The sequence below is a fragment of the Cetorhinus maximus genome, chromosome 17, assembly GCF_964194155.1.
Source record: "Cetorhinus maximus chromosome 17, sCetMax3.hap1.1, whole genome shotgun sequence".
In the NCBI taxonomy this organism is placed as follows: domain Eukaryota; kingdom Metazoa; phylum Chordata; class Chondrichthyes; order Lamniformes; family Cetorhinidae; genus Cetorhinus; species Cetorhinus maximus.
Window position 1 is genome coordinate 83,670,166 of NC_135895.1, and position 18,957 is coordinate 83,689,122.

Sequence of the window (18,957 nt, forward strand, 5' to 3'; positions counted from 1 at the left end):
GGGCAATGAATCAGACTTTCTAACTGATTTCCCTCCTCACCAGTTAGGGAGACAATCCATGTTTACCAAGACTCATTGATACCCTTGCTGAAAAGTGGATGTATGTGAGCAGTCTTGAATTTGGGTTTTATTTCCAACCCCTTTTCCCCTTTTTCCCCTTTTCCCCACCTTCCCTTCTCTCTCCCTCTTAACAGTGGGGCATTATAGCCGCACCCATCTTGTCTACACCCAGTGCCCACTCTGGAGCACTTTCTAGTAAGAGTCACTGGATTGCCACCAGTCCTGGGAGCCTTGGACAATATTTATCTTTTTCCTTTCCTGACTCTAGGATTGTTGAGGCAACTATAATGCCTCAACCACTGTCCTTAATGAGATCAGCTAACTCACGATGGGATTGAACTAAGAACTGTGTGGCTCATTCATATACTTTATTCTGTCATCTACGTGTTACTGTAGAAAAAAATCAACATCGTACCTAATGGGTACCTAATTCACTGGAATTTGAGTTGGAAGAGTTGAACTTAGTTAGCACTGAACTTTGGGCACTCATAACCCCTTGCTATGTTTCTGTTTTTTTGCAGATCAAGTTCTTCTGCACACACAGCCTAGCCTCAGCCGAAGACCTCTTCGTTCAACTCGAGGTATGTCTCCTTGCTGTTCCCCGAACAAGAGAGTATGGTGGATGAATGACTGAGTGTAGAACTGACTGGACAAATCTCAGGAAAGAGCTGCTTGTATTAGTGGAGGTAGTGAAAAGGAAGGTGGTAATGATAGCGGAACATGTAGTTACGGAAATAGATACTGTTGTCTGCAGCTACAACCAGAAGTTCTGAAGACTTTGTTGGCTGCCTGGCACCTGGGTCATCACCTCGCAACTGTAGAACAAGTGGAAGGGGTAGCATCCAGTTGTCGTGGTCCACATAGGAACTAATGACGTATGTAAATCAAGGCATGGTGTTCTGCTGAGGGGGCCCAATGAGTTAGGGTCAAATTTTAAAAGCAGAACCTCAAAGATAATCTCTGGATTGTCAGTTGAGCCACATGCAAATTGGCACAAGGATAAACATTTTGGAAAGTTAAATGCATGGCTGAAAGAGTGGTGAAGAAGACGAGGGTTTCGCTTCATGTATAACTGGCACCAGCACTGGGGTAAGAGGGAACTGTTCTGTTGGGATGGACTCCACTAAACTAGCTAGGACCTGGCGAATTCAGTAACTAGGGCAGTAGACTGGGTTTTAAACCATAAAGGGCATGGTTGGTAGGATTCGGGAAAAATGAAAATTCAAAAGCAGAAGGGAAATGTTAAGGCTGCAGAGTAAAAGTTGGGTAAAAATAAGCAGAGTGGACCAGGAAGGAACAGTGAGAGTAACAAAGGTAATAAATAGGGCATTGATCACGAAGGTGACATCAGGGAAAGTTTTAGGAAATGTTTAAGCTAAAAGCACTGTATCTGAATGCACAAAGCATTTGCAACAAACTAGATGAATTAGTAGCACAAATAGAAATTAATAAGTTGATCTACAGGCATTATGGAGAAATGGTCACAAAGTGATCAGGGTTGGGAACTGAATATTCCAGGATACTTAACTTTTCGAAGGAAAAAGCAAAATGGAAAAGGAGGAGGTAGCCCTAATAATTGAGGATGGATAAGGACCGGAGAGAGAGTGGATCTTAGCTCACAAAATCAAGAAGCAGAAACATTTTGGGTGGAACTATGGACAGCATGGGATAGAAAACACTGGCGGGCGTTGTTTATTAGCCCCCCAACAGTGGTTGTAGTGAAGGGTAGGGTATAAATCAGGGAATTAGAGACAGCGAGGGAATGCGAGGATGCAGGGATGTGAGAGGGAGGGAATGGCCTTGTATGTTGGGTGTGGGTGATCTGTGCTTAAATGGGGGAGTGGGTTTCAGGGCAGGGATGGTGGGAGAGAGATGGTCCTAAAGGTCGGGGTCGGTGCTGTCTATAGTGGGGTCCTGAGGGTTTCACTGAGGGCACTGGGTTGCAGACAGAACAGTCACAGTGAGAGGTGGTCGTGGGATGTGGTAGAGACTTGTGCTCCAGAACTTGCCACACCCCTAGCCAGGTTATTCTAGTACAGCTACAATACTGGCACCTGTCTGGCTGTTTGGAAAATTGCCCAGGTATGTCCTGTACACAAAAAGTAGGACAAATCCAAACCGGCCAATTACCACCCCATCAGTCTACTCTTGATCATCAGTAAAGCAATGGAAGGGGTCATCAACAGTGCTATCAAGCTGCACTTGCTTAGCAATAACCTGCTCACTGATGCCCAGTTTGGCTTCCGCCAAGGCCATTCAGCTCCTGACTTAATTACAGTCTTGGATCAAACATGGACAAAAGAACTGAACTCCCGAGGTGAGTTGGGAGTGATTGCCCTTGACATCAAGGCCGTATTTGACTGAATGTGGCATCAAGGAACCCTAGCAAAACTGGAGTCAGTGGGAATCGGGGGGGACCACTCTCCACTGGGTGTAGTCAAACCGAGCACAAAGGAAGATGGTTGTGCTTATTGGAGGTCAGTCATCTCAGTTCCAGGACATCAGTGCAGGAGTTCCTCAGGGTAGTGTCCTCGGCCCAACCACCTTCAGCTGCTTCATCAATGCGCTGGTCACTCCTACCAATACTGTCATGGACAGATGCCTCTGTAACAGGTATATTGCTGAGGACAAGGTTAAACAAGTTTTTCCCCTTTTGTTCGTTGCCTCACCACCACAGACCCTGCGAGTAGCTATGTCCTTTAGGACTCAGCCAGCTTCGTCAGCTAATCTTAGTAATTGATATTGAAGTCCCCCACTCAATGCAACCTGTGCCCATGCTGTCCTCAGTGCTTCTTCCAATTGGTGTTCAACATGGAGGAGTATGGATTCATCAGCTAGGGGAGGGGGTCAGTACGTGGTAACCAGCAGGAGGTTTCCTTATCCAAGTTTGACCTAATGCCATGTAACCTCATAGGGTCCGGAGTCAATTTTGAGAACTCCCAGGGCAACACCCTCCTGATTGTATACCATTGTGCCGACAACTTTGGTGGGCCTGTCCTGCTAGTGGGACAGGACATACTTGGGTGGTGATGGTAGTGTCTGAGACATTGTAAGGTATGATTTGGTGAGTATGACTACATCAGGCTGTTGCTTGACTAGTCTGTGAGACAGCGCTCCCAATTTTGGCACAAGCCCCCAGATGCTAGTAAGGAGGACTTTGCAGGGTCGACAGGGTTGATGATGGATAAGGGAGAACCAGTGAATGTAGTATCACAGAATCTTTACAGTGCAGAAGAAGGCCATTCAGCACTGGCTCTCTGAAAGAGCATTTCACCGAGTCCCACTCTCCTGCCTTATCCCATAATCTCGCACATTATTTCTTTTCAGATAGCTATCCAATTCCTTTTTGAATACCTCGATTGCACCTGCCGATTGCACCTGCCTCCACCACCCTTTCAGGAAGTTCGTTCCAGACTCTAGCCACCCTCTGGGTGAAATTTTTTTTCCCCACATCACATTTACTCTTTTTGCCAATTTCCTAACAGCACTGTGGGTGTACCTACACCACAGGGACTGCAGCGGTTCAAGAAGGCAGCTCACCGGCACCTTCTCAAGGGCAATTAGGGATGGGCAATAAATGCTGGCCCAGCCAGCGAAGCCCACATCCCGTGAATGAATTAAAAAAATATATATTTTGAATCTGTGCCCTCTAGTTCTTGATGCTCTCTTGAGTGGGAACAACTTCTCACTATTTATCCTGTCCATACCCCTCAGGAGCTTGAATGCCTTGATCAAGTCTCCTCTCAGCCACCTTTTCTCCCAACCTCTCCAATCTATCATCATAGCTACAGTTCTTTATCCCTGGAATCTTTCTTGTGAATCTCTCCAATGCCTTCACACCCTTCCTCAAGTATGGCGCCCAGAAGTGGACACAGTATTGCAGATAAGACCTAACTAGTGTCTTATACAAGTTCAACATGACCTCCTTACTCTTGTACTCGAACCCTTTATTAATAAAGCCTAAGATACTATATGCTTTATTAACTGCTCTCTCAACATGCCCTGCCATCTTCAATGACCTATGTACATATACACTGAAGTCCCTCTGTTCCTGTACCTCCTTTAGAGACTCTCCCTTTATACTGTCTCACCATGTACTTCCTGCCAAAATGGATCGCTTTACACTTCTCTGCATTGAACTTCATCTGCCATTTGTCTTTCCAATCCACCAACATGTCCATGTCCCTTTGAAGTTCAAGACTATCCCCCATCATAGTTGACGACATTTCCAATCTTCGTATTATCTGCAATTTTGAAATCATGCCCTGCACACTGCAGTCTAGGTCATTAATATATATCAGGAAGAGCAAGGGTCCCAACTCTGACCCCTGGGAAACTCCACTGCAAATCTTCCTCCAATCTGAAAAACAACCATCTATCACTACTCTTTGTTTCCTGTCACTCAGACAATTTCTTATCCAAGTGCCTACTTTCCCTTCTATTCCATGAGCTAGAATTTTGCTCTCAAGTCTGTTGTGTGGCACTGCATCAAACGCCTTTTGAAAATCCATATGCACCACAAAAGCGTTTTTCTTATCAACCTTCTCTGTTACCTTCTCAAAAAACTCCAAGTTAGCTAAACATGATTTTCCCTTAATGATTCCATGCTGGCTTTCCTTAATTATCCTGCACTAAGTGATTATTGATTTTATCCCAAACTATAGGTTTCAGAAGTATCCCTTCCACTGAGGTCAAACTGACTGGCCTGTAGTTGCCAGCTTTATCCTTGCAGCCCTTTTTGAACAAGGGTGTAACATTCGCAATTCTCCAGCACCTCTGGCACCTCCCTTGTGTCTAAGGAAAACTGAAAGATTATCACTAGTGCGTCTGCAGTTTCCACTCTCACTTCCCTCAGTACCCATGGATGCACCTCAACCGGTCCTGGTAACTTATCTATTTTAAGTAAAGATAGCTTTTCTAACACGTCCTCCATCTTAATTGTAAATTCTTTTAGTGTACCAGTTACCTCCTCTCTTATCTTGTCCTGGATAGCGTCTTCTTCCTTTGTAAAGACAGATGCAAAGTACTCATTCGATATCTCTGCTATTTCTCCAGCCTCCATATGTAGTTCCCCTTTTTTGCCCCTAATCAGCCTTAATCTTTCTTTTACCGCCCTTTTATTATTTAATATTATTTATTATTTACATGTTCATAGAAGACCTTGGGATTCCCCTTTATGTTAGCTGCCAGCTCTTCTCATGTTCTCCCCTTGCTTTTCTTATTAGTTTCTTCACTTTTTCTCTGGTCCTTCTATATTCAGCCTGATTCTCCATTGTATTTTCTACCTGACGTATGTCGTATGCGCACCTCTTCCTTTTCATCTTCACCTCTATCTCTCTCATCATCCAAGGTGCTCTGGATTTATTTGTCCTACCTTTCTCTTTCAAGGGAATATACCTTGCCTGCAATACCTTTCCTTTGAAGGTGGCCCAATGTTCAGCCACCATCTTTCCTGCCAACATTTAATTTCAACTCACTTGACTCAGATGCATTCTCATCCCATTGAAGTTGGCTTCTCCTAATTAATTATCCCTGCTCTGGATTGTTCCTTGTCCTTTTCCATGACCAACCTAAACCTCATGATACAATGATCACTGTCCCCTAGAGGCTCTTCACTGATATTTGATCCATTTGGGCCAACTCATTCCCCAGAACCAGGTCCAAAAGTGCATGTACTCTCATTGGACTGGAAACATACTGCTGCAGAAAATTACCTTGAACACATTTCAGGAACTCTTGCCCCTCTTGTCCCTTTGTACTATTCCTATCCAAGTCTATATTTGGATAATTGAAGTTCCCCCATTATGATTACTCAAATCCTTGCACCTCTCTGTAATTTCTATGTAAATTTGTTTCTCCACATCCCTTCCACAAGTTGATGGTCTATATACTACACCAATCAATGCTATTGCACCTTTTTCACTCCTTACCTCTAGCCAGAGAGATTCCATCCTTGACCACTCTGGAACATCCTCTCTCTCCAGTACTGTAATTCCATCTTTAATCGATATTGCCACCCCCACCCCCTCAACTTTTCTTCCTTTCCTGTCTCTTCTAAACACCTCGTACCCAGGAATATTTAACGCCCAGCCCTGCCCTTCTTTGAGCCAGGTCTCTGTTATAGCAATAATATAATCCCGTTTGTCAACCTGTGCCTCAGTGTATTTGAATTTTGAAAAAGCATTCACTAACATGTCACACAAGGTTATTATGCAGAATTAGGACTCGTGGGATTCGGGGGTGATGTATTAGCATGCATTAAGAATTGGTAAATGGGGAGAAAGCGAAGTACAAGACTTTTTTGGGTTGGCAGGAGGGTACCAACACAATTAGTTCTTGGGCCTCAGCTACTTACAGTCTATATCAATGCCTAGGATGAAGGGACTGAGTATAATGTGTCGAGGTTGCTGCTGATACAAAGATAGATGAGAAAGTAAGCAGTGAGGAGGGTGCAAAGAGGCTGCAGAGGGATATAGACAGGTTGAGTGAGTGGTCAAGAAATTGGCAGATGGAATACAGTGTTGCAAAGTGTGAAGTTATTCACTTTGGTAAGAAAAATTAACAAGCAAGCAAAATTAACAAGCAGCATATTTCTTTAATGGTGAGAGACTGGGAAATTTTTGCATTCAGTTAGATCTGGATGTCCTTGTACATGGTTCATGTAACATGCAGGTACAGAAAGCAATTAGGAAGGCAAATGGTATGTTAGCTTTTGTTACAAAGGAATTATTGTATAGGAGTAAAGACATTTTACTATAATTATACAGGGCATTGCTGAGGCCGTATTCGGAGTACCGTGCGTAGTTTTAGTCTCCTTACTTAAGGAAGAAAATACATTTACCAGAGGGAGTGCGGTGAAGGTTCACTGGATTGGTCCCTGGGATGAGGGGATTGTGTTATGAGGAGAGATTGAGTAGACCAGGAATATATTCCCTGCACTTAAGAAGAATGATTCAAACATATAAAATTCTTGAGGGACTTGACAGGATAGATGTTGAGAAAATGTTTCCCCTGGCAGGGAAATCTAGAACATGGGGGCACAGTCTAGGGGTAAGAGTCAATCATTTAAGACTGAGATGAAGAGAAATGACTTCACCCAAAGGGTTGTGAATCTTTAAAATCCTGCACCTTAGAGATCTGTGGATGCTCAGTCGTTAAATATATTCAAGACAGAAGTTGATAGATTTTTGGGTATTCGGGGAAATTAGGGATATGGGGATAGTATGGGTAGGTAGTGTTGAGGTAGATGATCAGCCATAATCTTGAATGGTGGAACACGCTGAAAGGGTCAGATGGCCTACTCCTACTTCTTTTGTTCCTATGAATCTATGGAGTCTGTATGTGATTGAGAATAGCTTTAAAATCTCAGCTTCATTTCCTGAACAGAAAATGTGGAGTTCAGATAATTCTGGTTTCATGAACAGCCAAGATGTTACGTTAACTTTTGTTGTACCGTCGTATAGAATGTTAATCTATTTATTGCATGTAGTGTGCAAAACAAATTTCTATGATCCTGTTATTAAAGATGTGATTTTTCTTTCAAGATCAAACAATTACTTTGTGACTTGCAACAAAAGATATTAACTTTTCTGAACTGTTGCGATTTTTCAATTTAACATTGGCAGAGACCAACTTATTTCATTTTTGAACCCCCACCCTTCCTCACCTTTCTGGCTTCATGCTTAGCTGGGTCCTTAGGTTCAGGCTGCCCAGTTTGCAGAAGGTCTGAACCGCATTGAAATGTTGGAATCTTTAAACTAGATATCTTCAGGCCACAATGTAGATGGATTTCCCTGCATAATAGAAAACTGGTGCTACAGCTCATAAATGCATGTTACCAATGTTGCACATCCGTACTCAAAAAAAATAAACAGGGCGAGTGAAATTTTAAACTTTGGCAGAAGTCACACAGTGATTCTTGCCAGAGACAGAAAGCAAGATCCTTGCTGTTTTCTTAAAATGGAACACCTGGGATTGTATTTTGTCTTAATCTGATTTAGTTTTTCTTTGAGAGAGTTGTATCTATCACAGCAGAGAAAGAAGATGATGTAAACCAGCTTTTGTCACGTTGGCATTAGTCTTGATCAAACAATGTGTGTAGTTTTAGATTCAGTCTGATTGTCATTTTGGAATTACCCATTGCAGTTTCTCTTAGGTTCAATGTTCAAGGTTCCTATTAAGTGACTCAGTTATTTCACTTTCATGATCTCACCTCGTACATGTACTTTGAGACACTGTTATTAACCTTTACGATTCTTGCTTTTCTATAGGCCGAAAGGATGGTGGTAGTGTGTCACCAGCTAAAGCTGATTCCAGGCCTGTAACTTCAGGTAAAGTCGGACAGCAATATTTTGTTCTAACGCTTGTTTCATCTTTCAGAATAGGTAGAATTTAAGGAATGTCAGATTTTAGCTGGAAAATTCACAGAAAACTGGCCAACTCTTGAGACCCTCTTAAAGTTTAGCTGCACTAATTGGTGCATTGTGTTCTCTGCACAACTTGCAGGACTGTGTTCCAGGTGTCTCAGTTAGGCTCTCGTGGAGTGAGGCTTCTGTAGGGTGTGGCAATATAAGTCAGAGAGGGGGTTACCAATCCAAGCTAGGAAAACATGATACCAATGTTCAGTATTACAAATGGGAAAGGTTTCCACGTCTCTGACATGTATTGGTTTGATGATCATAACAATTCACCGCAAATAGCCACTCTCTGTATTTTTGGATGTGCATGTTTGCTCTTTGATGAAGTGGCATCTATCTTTAGAAGTATTATATAGAATTGCACAGAATTCACATCACAGAAACATATCAGCATAACCTTTCTGCCTCATATGTTTACCTAAATTCCTATTAAATACATCTATACCTTTCACACAATATTGAGTTCTAAATTCTCACCACTCTCTGGATAAAGAAGTTTCTGCTGAATTTGCTGTTGGATTTATCAGTGACTGTTTTTATTTATGGACCCTAGTGTTTATTTGTGGTCCCCCCCCACAAGTAGAAACATCATCTCTACATCTATCCTATTGAACTCCTTCATAATTTTAAAGACTACTATTGGGTCATCCCTCAGCCTCCTCTTTTCAAGACTCCACACAACATGTGAGCTTGGACAACCTGCACTCCTGACTCTGTAGAGACACAAGTCCCTGGGAATGATTGTCTCTCCTGGAGGGAACTGCTTGACCTATCCATTTTGTGAAACATGTGAAATGATTGGTAAGCTTTGTAAATGTCATTTCCTGTGGTAGCGTTCCGTAGAGAAGTGTGCCTCCCCTTGCTATCCTGCAAGTTGTCGTTCGAGATTGGATTTCACTTCAATCCAAGTTGCAATATTAACTGTCCCAAAAGATAGGAATAGCAGGTGTATCAGTCTTGCCTCTGGGTCAGAATGTTATAGGCTCAAATACCACTCCAGAGACTCGAATCAATAATCTTGGTTGACACTCCACTACACTACTGGGGGAAGTGTCGTACTGTCAGAGGTGCTGTCTTTTGGATGAGATGTTAAGCTGAGGCTGTCTGCCCTCTTAACTGGGTATTAAAGACATTATGGCAAATGTAATGTGGCAGGGAAGTTTATCCTTCCCCTACTTTACGAGAACATTACTTGATTAGATGGGTGGCATTTTGGGATGTCCTGCAGTCATGTAAGGTGCTGTACAAATACAAGTTCTTCAGTATTTAATTTCTGTCTGTCTCACTGTCTCAGTATAATAGGTTGTACTGTCCTGCACCTATGCTCAGGGAAAAGGGCTTAATTATAGAGGATAAGCTGTGAGGATTTTTAGGCTCATTTTCCCGTCACTGAACATTTCCTAATTTTCAAGGTGCCAAAGGGAATGTCTTGCACTTATCTAATGAATGAAGCAAAGGGGTTATTTCTCTGCCTTTGTGTGATGACTTTCGTTGAAGATAAATGGCAAGCATTCCAGCCAACTGAATGTAATTGGCTTCACTTATCTATGTCCTGCATTCATTTGAAGTGATTGAATTTGTTCATTGAGTGTATAACTGTTGATGTTGGTATGGTGGTGGTGACATTGCACAGAGATTAAGTTTACTTTTTTGTTCAGTAGCCTTGTTTTTTCACTCTACAGTTCTACCTCGCAGTGAGCCTTCACCGAAGAAAGAACGAAGGGACAGAAGACATGTGAAGGAAGGTATAAGCCAAACCTGCTAAGATTTATCCAGTTGGTATATATCAACTTTATGCCAAAGGAAAAAGCTGTGGTCACTTGGAAGTACAGAACTTGAGTATTTCTGAAAAGGAAACATCTTGCAATCATCAGGACAGATGCAAGAATGCCAAATTTCAAAGGGAGCAACAATTTATACTGCATGAGAAAAGGGTGCTGATTGGTTGGCAAGATGGCTCTGGTCATGGCATTGCCGTAGAGATTGCACCAGGGAACTATTGTCCCCATGCTTTCCACTAACAAGTCAAGCCAAGCTACCATCAAGCCAAAAAGCCGTCCTGCCTGCCACACAAATTAGTAATGTGGTATATGAATTTCAGTGCAGGTGCAATGCCAGGTATGTAGATCGTATGTTACAACAATAGGTGGATCATGTCAAACAGCACATCCCTTTGGCTGTTTGCAATAGGCAGAACACTGACCGTACTCAAACAGCCCGTGCCTGCAAAACTCAGAACATAATGTCTAATGTTAGATGTGATTCTGCGATTGAGCAGCACTTTCTGAACAATCCTGGATGTGCTAATAATTACATTAACAGCCAGTTTAAGACTAGTTGTCAGGCACGCACAGTGGCTTGCTTACAGCTGCTCATAGCTGCATATATTCACACGCAGGGACCTGTCCTCTGCAGGCAAAAGGAACCCCCAAGTCCAGGCATTGCACTGTTTTTTTCATTAAACAAAAGCATGGGGGACAATAGTACCCTGGTGCATTTTCCATCGTAATGCCTTGACCAATCAAGTCAATTGACAACCAGTCAGCACCCATTTCTCATGCATTATAAATTGTTGCTGCCTTTGAAATTTGGCATTCTTGCAAATGTCCTGATGAATGCAAGACAAAAACTTTGACAGCATGTCTCTTTTTCTCAGTAATAAAAAAAAACCTGTAAATGATGGTGAAATAAGCCTAATTGATGGTACAATATCAAACCATTCTGAGTTCATGGGCTTCAATGAGAAGAATGTAATGTGTACAGCACTGCTGACCCCTGTTAAAAGTTGATATTTGTTGAAGGAAGTTTGAACTTGCTGTACTCAGAGAAGCACGATGCTATGTTAGAGCCAACATGATTAAGTGTAAATCCAGCTTTACTTGGTTGGTTGCTGTGCAGTTGCACAGTACTATATTTAAAGGAATTTGATCCAAAATTCTAATCTCTCAAGATACATTCAAATGTTCTTTAGTAAAAGACCAGGAACACACTCAACCATACTTTATCGGGACATTGAAAATGGTGTTGGTTTCTGTTTCTTTCTCAAATGTGTAATGATTCCACAGAAATGTATCTTGTAGAAGTAACACAATCCAAAACAGTGTAATACAATGTGTGCAGGTGCAGAGTTTTTATTTTGTGAGGGAGTGGGAAAGGGAAAACTTCTCAGGGCTACAATTGTTGTGTAGAAATGGAGGTTCTGTGAAGGGATTGAGAAACAATGAACGTAAAGGTTGGGGAAAATCATCTTGCCCTCTGGCTGGAGAGGGAAGCATTGAGCCAGAGAAGAGGAGTTGAGATAAAAGCAAAATACTGCAGATGTTGGAAATCTGAAACGAAAACAAAAATTGCTGGAAAAACTCAGCAGGTCTGACAGCATCTGTGGAGTGGAAGATAGAGTTGACGTTTTGAGTCCGTATGACTCTTCATCAGAACTAAAGAGAAATATAAATGTGGTGAAATATAAGCTGTTTAAGGGGGGTGGGACAGGTGGAGCTGGATAGAAAGCCAGTGATAGGTGGAGGCAAAGGAGAGATTGCCAAAGATGTCATAAACAAAAGGTCAAAGGGGTGTTGACAGTGTCGATATTAGCTAAAGGATGTGCGAATGGTGACATTAAGGGTAGAAAGCAGGATGAGCAAGTGACAGATGGCCCTAGTTGGGGTGGGGTGGGGTGGGGGGAAGGGATTGAAATAGGCTAAAAGTTGGCGATAAAACAATGGATGGAAATAAATATTAAAAATAATAATAGATAGGTGGGAAAAGAAAAAAAAATATAAAAAAAATATATATATATAATAATTATTAGAAAAAAGGAGATCAAAAGGGGATGAGGATGGAGGAGAGAGTTCATGATCTAAAGTTGTTGAACTCAATGTTAAGTCCGGAAGGCTGTAAAGTGCCTAATCGGAAGATAAGGTACTGTTCCTCCGTTGAGCTTCACTGGAACATTGCAGCAGGCCAAGGACAGACATGTGGGCATGAGAGCAGGGTGGTGTGTTGAAATGGCAAGCGACAGGAAGGTCTGGGTCATGCTTATGGACAGACCGAAGGCGTTCCCCAAAGCGGTCACCCAGTCTGCGTTTGGCCTCTCCAATGTAGAGGAGACCGCATTGGGAGCAGTGAATGCAGTAGACTAAACTGAAGGAAGTGCAAGTGAAACGCTGCTTCACTTGAAAGGAGTGTTTGGCCCTTGGATGGTGAGGAGGAGGGAAGTAAAGGGGCAGGTGTTGCACCTTCTGCGGTTGCATGGGAAGGTGCTGTGGGAGGGGGTTGAGGTGTAGGGGGTGATGGAGGAGTGGGCCAGGGTGTCCCGGAGGGAACGGTCCCTACAGAATGCCGACAGTGGCGGATGAAGGGAAGATGTGTTTGGTGGTGGCATCATGTTGGAGTTGGTGGAAATGGCGGAGAATGATCCTTTGAATGCGGGGGCTGGTGGGGTGATAAGTGAGGACAAGGGGGACCCTATCATGGTTCTGGGAGGGAGAGGAAGGTGTGAGGGCGGATGTGCAGGAGATGGGCCGGACACGGTTGAGTTGAGATGTAGAGATAGACATCTAACAAGCATAATATGGTATAGAAGCATAAAATACTGAGGGAATGACAGGACAGGGCATCTTTCTCCTCCTTTGGTCCCACTTCTATTTAACACTTCTCAGAAATTATCCAAGGTTATGGATAATTAGTTTCTACACATTTAGCACTGAAGTGAACTGGTGAGTTGTGCAATTATTGATTGGATGTAATTTTTTGGTAGTCCTCAAGATAAATATAACCGTATAATAATTTCCTTTTGAGAGCTGTACGCACCAGTCAAAATTGCTTTAAAATCATGTAACGCTTTGCGCTTATGTCACTTGCATCTATGCAATTGTGGCCGCCTCATGTGCAGTTAGAATTACATTTACTGTCAAGTCTACATAGACAATATTGACAGTATTGTATATTGGAGATGTGCATTAATACTCCAGATGGGATGATGTTGAAACAGGATTCAGCCTAAAGAACTGAGAGATAATTCATTTGGTGAGGACAAACAAAACAAGGGAATACCCAATAAATGGTAGGATACTGAGAAGTGTAGAGGAACAGAAGGACCTTGGAGTGCATGTCCACAGACCCCTGAAGGAAGGTGGACAAGGTAGATAAGGTGGTTAAGAAAATATACAGGATACTTTCTGATCACTATTATAGGAAGGATGTGATCACACTCGAGTGGGTACAGAAGACGTTTACAAAGGTGTAGCCAGGAATGGAGAATTTGAGTTAATGATGGGTAAGCTGGGGTTTTCTTTGGAGCAAAGTGTATGAAATTATGAGGGGCCTAGACTGAGTTGTTCAGAAGGACCTAGTTTCCTTTAGCAGAGAAGTCAGTAATCAGGGGGCATAGATTTAAAGCAGTTGGCTGAAGGATTAAAGCCGAATTGAGAATTTGTTTCTCTCAGGTTGGCAGGGTTATGGAGCTAACTGCTTGAAAGGATGGTAGAGGCAGAAACCCTCATCGCATTTGAAAATACTTGGACATGTATTTGAAGTGCAGTAACATATAGAGCTACGGACTAACCGCTGATAAATGCTGTAACATGTGGATCTATGGACTAACTGCTGGAACATGGGATTAGGCTGGATAGCTTTTATTTGGACGGCACAGACACAATTTGTGAATGGCTTCCATCTGTGCAATACATTTTCCATGTTCTATGATGTGGTGTAGCAGACTTGTGTTTACCAAATTCCAGTATGCACAGTATTGTTTTTTTTAATCTTACTGCTGAATGTTTAAAACCTGGGATTACTGGTTTGAATTTCTCCTGGTACAAAATAGGAATGGTTTTGAATGAGTTTAGTTAGAATTTGAGTTACAGCCAGTACAGCTGTGGTCTCTGCTCAGATATCTCACACTATGAGCTACTAGTATGGTCTCAGTGCACTCACACACACTCTCACTGTTCGGTCCAGGTGTAAAGTTAGTGCCCAGACATCCCACGCATCGGTACTTGTATAGTCTCAACCTAGACACTGGTCAGATACTGAACTTAGTGGAATTTCAACAACTGGCCATTTGAACAGCCACTGATTTTCTTTGTCGTTTTCATTCCTCCACAGGGATCACTGATGCCTCGAGCAAGTATGCAGCCCTGATTGTGATGTTTGTAGTAGTGGTTTGCTCTGCACTGTTTTTCTCTGTGAGGAACAAACCACCGGCTGAAGTGTTTAGGGAAATGACGGCACTGACGCTATTTTCAGACCAATTTCAGCAGGTTGAGGCCCTCTTTGATGGTCAGCAATCGGCGCTGTGGAGGAGAAGCAGGATCACCCTGCGCAACCACATCAATGTGACCCGGCATGTGAAACCTGCCATCCTGATGTTTACAGCTGCATGGGACGGAGAGCAGACCATGAGGTGTCTCGCTCGCCGGATCGCTGGAGCTTACTCTTCGGCCCTCAGCGCCACAGCCACAGTGGAAATTGATGCCTCTGCCAGAAGCAGGCGGGACAGTGATGCGGTGAAGCTGGAGGTGGACACACTGCTCTCATCTGGTTTTGACGAAGGCAGCAGGGCAGCGGTGGTTCACCATTTCCAGGACCTGCCCCCACCCTCCACCCTGATATTCTACAAGTACTGTGACCATGAGAACGCGGCCTACAAAGGCGTTGCCCTGTTGCTCACCGTCCTGCTGGACGAGGAGAGACTGCCACCTGGTATCAGCTTGGGGGCCGTGGAAGTGAAAGTCCGGGACTTTCTAAAGAGGAAGTTCTCTGCCTCTGACGGCAGAGAGGGCATGGACACAGACAAGCTGAGTGGCCTGTGGAGTCGCATTGCACACGTTGTGCTCCCAGTAGTGCCCGTGCGTGAGATTGAGGAGAGGGGCTGCGATCCTAAAGAGGGTGGGCGGTGATCTGTGGAAGGGGGCTGTGGAAAGGTGAAGTTTAATCATTTGCAGTAATTCCCCTCTCTCTTCTCCCTTCCCTCACCCCCAACACCATATTACACTTGCCTGTCCACAGTTGAGTGTCCAGGCTCTGTGAATAATACCCTGATTTAAGATATGATCATCTGTCCACTGAAAAGAACAAACCTCTTCTGTTTATTGATTGAACTGTTTTGTGGAAGCTTGCAAACCTAAGTTATGCGCAAAGCATTTTTAAGACTCTTGTCAAGTGACTTTTTATTAAAATTTTGACGCTTTATTGCCTTGGGAGATACCATGTTGCCCATCTATCTTCCCCCTTGGTTTCTCAATGTGCTATTTAGCAAGACGTGCCATAAACTGAATCTTGGGTGGCTTCTGATGTTGCAGGAACTAATTGATGATGGTCCTATGGTGAGTGCCCCATTGCACAGCATTAGGTGCTACCAGGTCATGATTAACCACCCCCTCCCCCCAACCATGTGCTGGCTATGCTGCCAAGACAATGGTAACCTGCTCGAGCCAAGCATTTAGCACCAACCTATCAATAGCAAAATGAAGGAATGTGGAAACCGCTGCTTGGCAGTGAGGAGATAGGGTTCAGATAGGAGATAGGAGCCAGAGCCCCGTGGAGGATTTGGAGTGGGTCAGCCACCGTTTTCTTGGGAATGGTGTTTGGAGCAGAAAAGGAGGCTAGGAAGTTGAGAGTCTCCTCCCTTGCCCTGGCAACAAAAATAACCAGTGTGCATTTGTGGCCAGAATATGAAGTATGACAGTGAGTAAGAATAGCTTGGATGCCAGTTGTACTTGGGCTGTGCAGCAACTGCTACCATGTACCTACTTTCAGTTCAGTTATTTAAATACCTGACGGGAGATAGTGCACATCGCCCCACGGTAAAATAACACTATGGTTCAACCATCGTAATTGAGAAAACCCAATTTTTTTGTTTCCACTGAAATTGAGGGAAGTGTAAATTGAGTAACCTCTGTAAGGTGCATCTGGTACCCAACGATGGGCCTTTCTTCTGGGTGGAAATCTGAAAATCTACCATGCAGCTTTTGGACCAAACATCTGTATTCATGTGTCTTTTTTTTTGCTGCCATATGGCCTTAAGTCACTTGAGTGCAGGAGCATCACAAATCCCTATTTAGCTTGGGTTGGTGGAAGAGTATGGGGGATGGTTTTTATTTTGAACTGCGCTAATAATTGGAATAATCCAGAGACAACCTGTGAATGATTAGTTGCTATCTCCCCCGGCCCCCCCCGGCAAAGTTCGAAGCTCCACAGCCAGATCCATGGGTGGATTCTGCTGCACTGTGATTACCTCCATTAACTTGATCTTGTTTTTTGCCGTGGTGAGGGCAGCATTGAGCTGCTGCTTGTATTTCTACTCCAGTTAAACTTCCTGATTAATCACAGTCATTGAAAAAAATTAAAATACTTTTAAGCCTAAAACAATGTTAAAAGATAAAAATCTGCACAACTTTTTTAAAGCTCAGCCTTTTCAGGAAGCTGAACAGATATGAATATATGAAGTCCAATGGGAGCGTACAGGTTGTGCTTCTCAATTTTGTAAAAGTGTTTGTTGCTACTCCTGTCTGGTAACTTCTGGCAGCATGAACAGCTGCTCTCTAAACCCCTCTACATAATTAAAAGTAACTCTTTTCAGGAAATAATACTCCATGGTATTGTATTTCTCTAGAAGTACAATTGTGGATAAGTAATAAAGGCACTCAGACTTCAATCCATTTGTGTCTCTTACATGTGATAGAACAAGTAGGGTGGGAGGGGCATTGTGCTAACGTGTTACAACTCCAACATTGCAACATTGATTAATAAGCATGGTTTTTGCTTGCTGAGATTCCTATCCTTTAAGAAAAATATACTCAGTAAAAAATGCACAATCACAATACTTTCATACTGTAAGGTAAAGAAAACGTTTTATGGTAGAGTCAACCTTTCAATTTTGTTTCTAGGGGGAACAAGTGATGGTGATTTCCCACAGGAAAGGGAGGGTCGTTTGTCCTGAGTATCTGATTCAAGTGCAGCATTGACTGATATCCTGGGGACAGGCTGCTGCCCCCCCCCGCCACCTTATCTCTGGGGAAATTCTTGCTCCAGCCAGGCTGAGAAAATAGGGAGAAAATAACTTGGAAGTGTTTCGCTCTGAATTAAAAATAAAATGCTAATAGACCCTTTATAAAACTCAGAGAGTGACTCTACCATAAAACCTTCCCTTTACCTTAAGTACATTATAGAAGTATTGTTGTGATAGTGCATTTTCTAACTGAGTATTCTTCTTAAGGTAAAGCCGTGTTGGAGATGGAAGCAAGGAGTGGTGGTATAATGATTGGATTTTTTTCTTTTGGTTCATAAGTGCCCAATATTAAACTTAGATGATCGTGAAATCTGCCATTCGTGTAGGATGTTTTATTTGATTGCTGGCTTGACTGCATATCCTGTTGCTTGTTGTGAAACCTCTTTTCCTGTGACAGAACAAATCTTTTGTGTAGAACTTAGCTTTTCTTCCTGATTAGTGGAATGGCATTTGAGAAAATTACTTCACATGGTCTTGCGAGTTCAGTTGTTGGGGCCATAGCTGACTGCGAGAGCTATGTGCATGATACAATGCCTGTTCTCTGTCGTTGTATCTGCGGTACCTCCTAAAAGTGTATGTTTTTATGGCTCAAATTTAAAAAAATAAAGTTTTCCCGAAAGTTGAAACGCGCAGGTTACAATATAGCAGCCTGCATTTTTTTTACAAATAGTTTCAGTTCCACAGCATATCTGCTCCAGGAGGATTACAAATACACACAGCTGACCAATCAGTGCCTGAAAAAGAGGTGAGTTCAACTTCCCAGATCACCCCTTTCAGAAAGGCTGCCAAGTTTCCTATATTACAACAGTGATGACACTTCAAATGTACTTCAATATCTATGTAGCGCTTTGCAATGTCAAGAGATTATGAAAGACACTCTACAAATGCAAGCTCTTCCTTATCAATTGATTTTAAGAACTCAGCATTTCTAATATTGCCTGTTTACACTAATGTACAAGTTAATAACTTGAGTGCTGTGAGTATGCAAGTTGCCTCTTTTTAAAAATGTGTTGATTGTACTGTTCCTGTTCTCTCTCAATCAGGTTTCTTGGTAACACAATTTTGTGTAGAGTTTCTTTTACAGTGTGAAGGAAAATAAAAATGTATATTTTTAAAATATTTCTATGTAAATTCAGGTTTGTGACCATTTTGCCCCATTGCTGTTTGCTGAAGTCTTTGTTCCCTAGTTCACTTTGTTTAGTAATGGGTACAGCCAGTTTCAGGCTGTTTTTAAGGATTCAGTCTGGAGGGAAATTGGGTGGGGGGGGCGAATTGGCAACATGTCACATGCGAACATCATCATCACCACCAAGTCCCACACTATCCAGACTTGGGACGTCTATCCCTCTTCCTTCGTTGTCGTCGGTTCAAATTCCTAGAAGTCCCTACCTGGGGCCGTCTTCATCGCACAAACTGCAAGAAAGCACACCACCGCCATCTCACGGGCAACTAGCGATAGGCAATAAATGT

At 42.9% G+C, this 18,957-nt stretch overlaps 1 protein-coding gene across 3 annotated transcripts in view; it reads left to right on the forward strand.

Annotated features, from left to right (window-relative positions):
- LOC144692549 (torsin-1A-interacting protein 2-like) overlaps window positions 1–18,606 on the forward strand; it is a 32,864-nt gene extending 14,258 nt beyond the window's left edge. For all 3 annotated transcript variants that reach the window (XM_078561539.1, XM_078561540.1, XM_078561541.1), the window contains 4 exons: window positions 582–641; window positions 8,331–8,390; window positions 10,160–10,222; window positions 14,583–18,606. In XM_078561539.1, coding sequence (XP_078417665.1) covers window positions 582–641; window positions 8,331–8,390; window positions 10,160–10,222; window positions 14,583–15,376 — 977 coding nt within the window. In that variant the 3' untranslated portion in view covers window positions 15,377–18,606. The remainder of the gene's footprint in view (window positions 1–581; window positions 642–8,330; window positions 8,391–10,159; window positions 10,223–14,582) is intronic.
- Window positions 18,607–18,957: the final 351 nt, after the last annotated feature.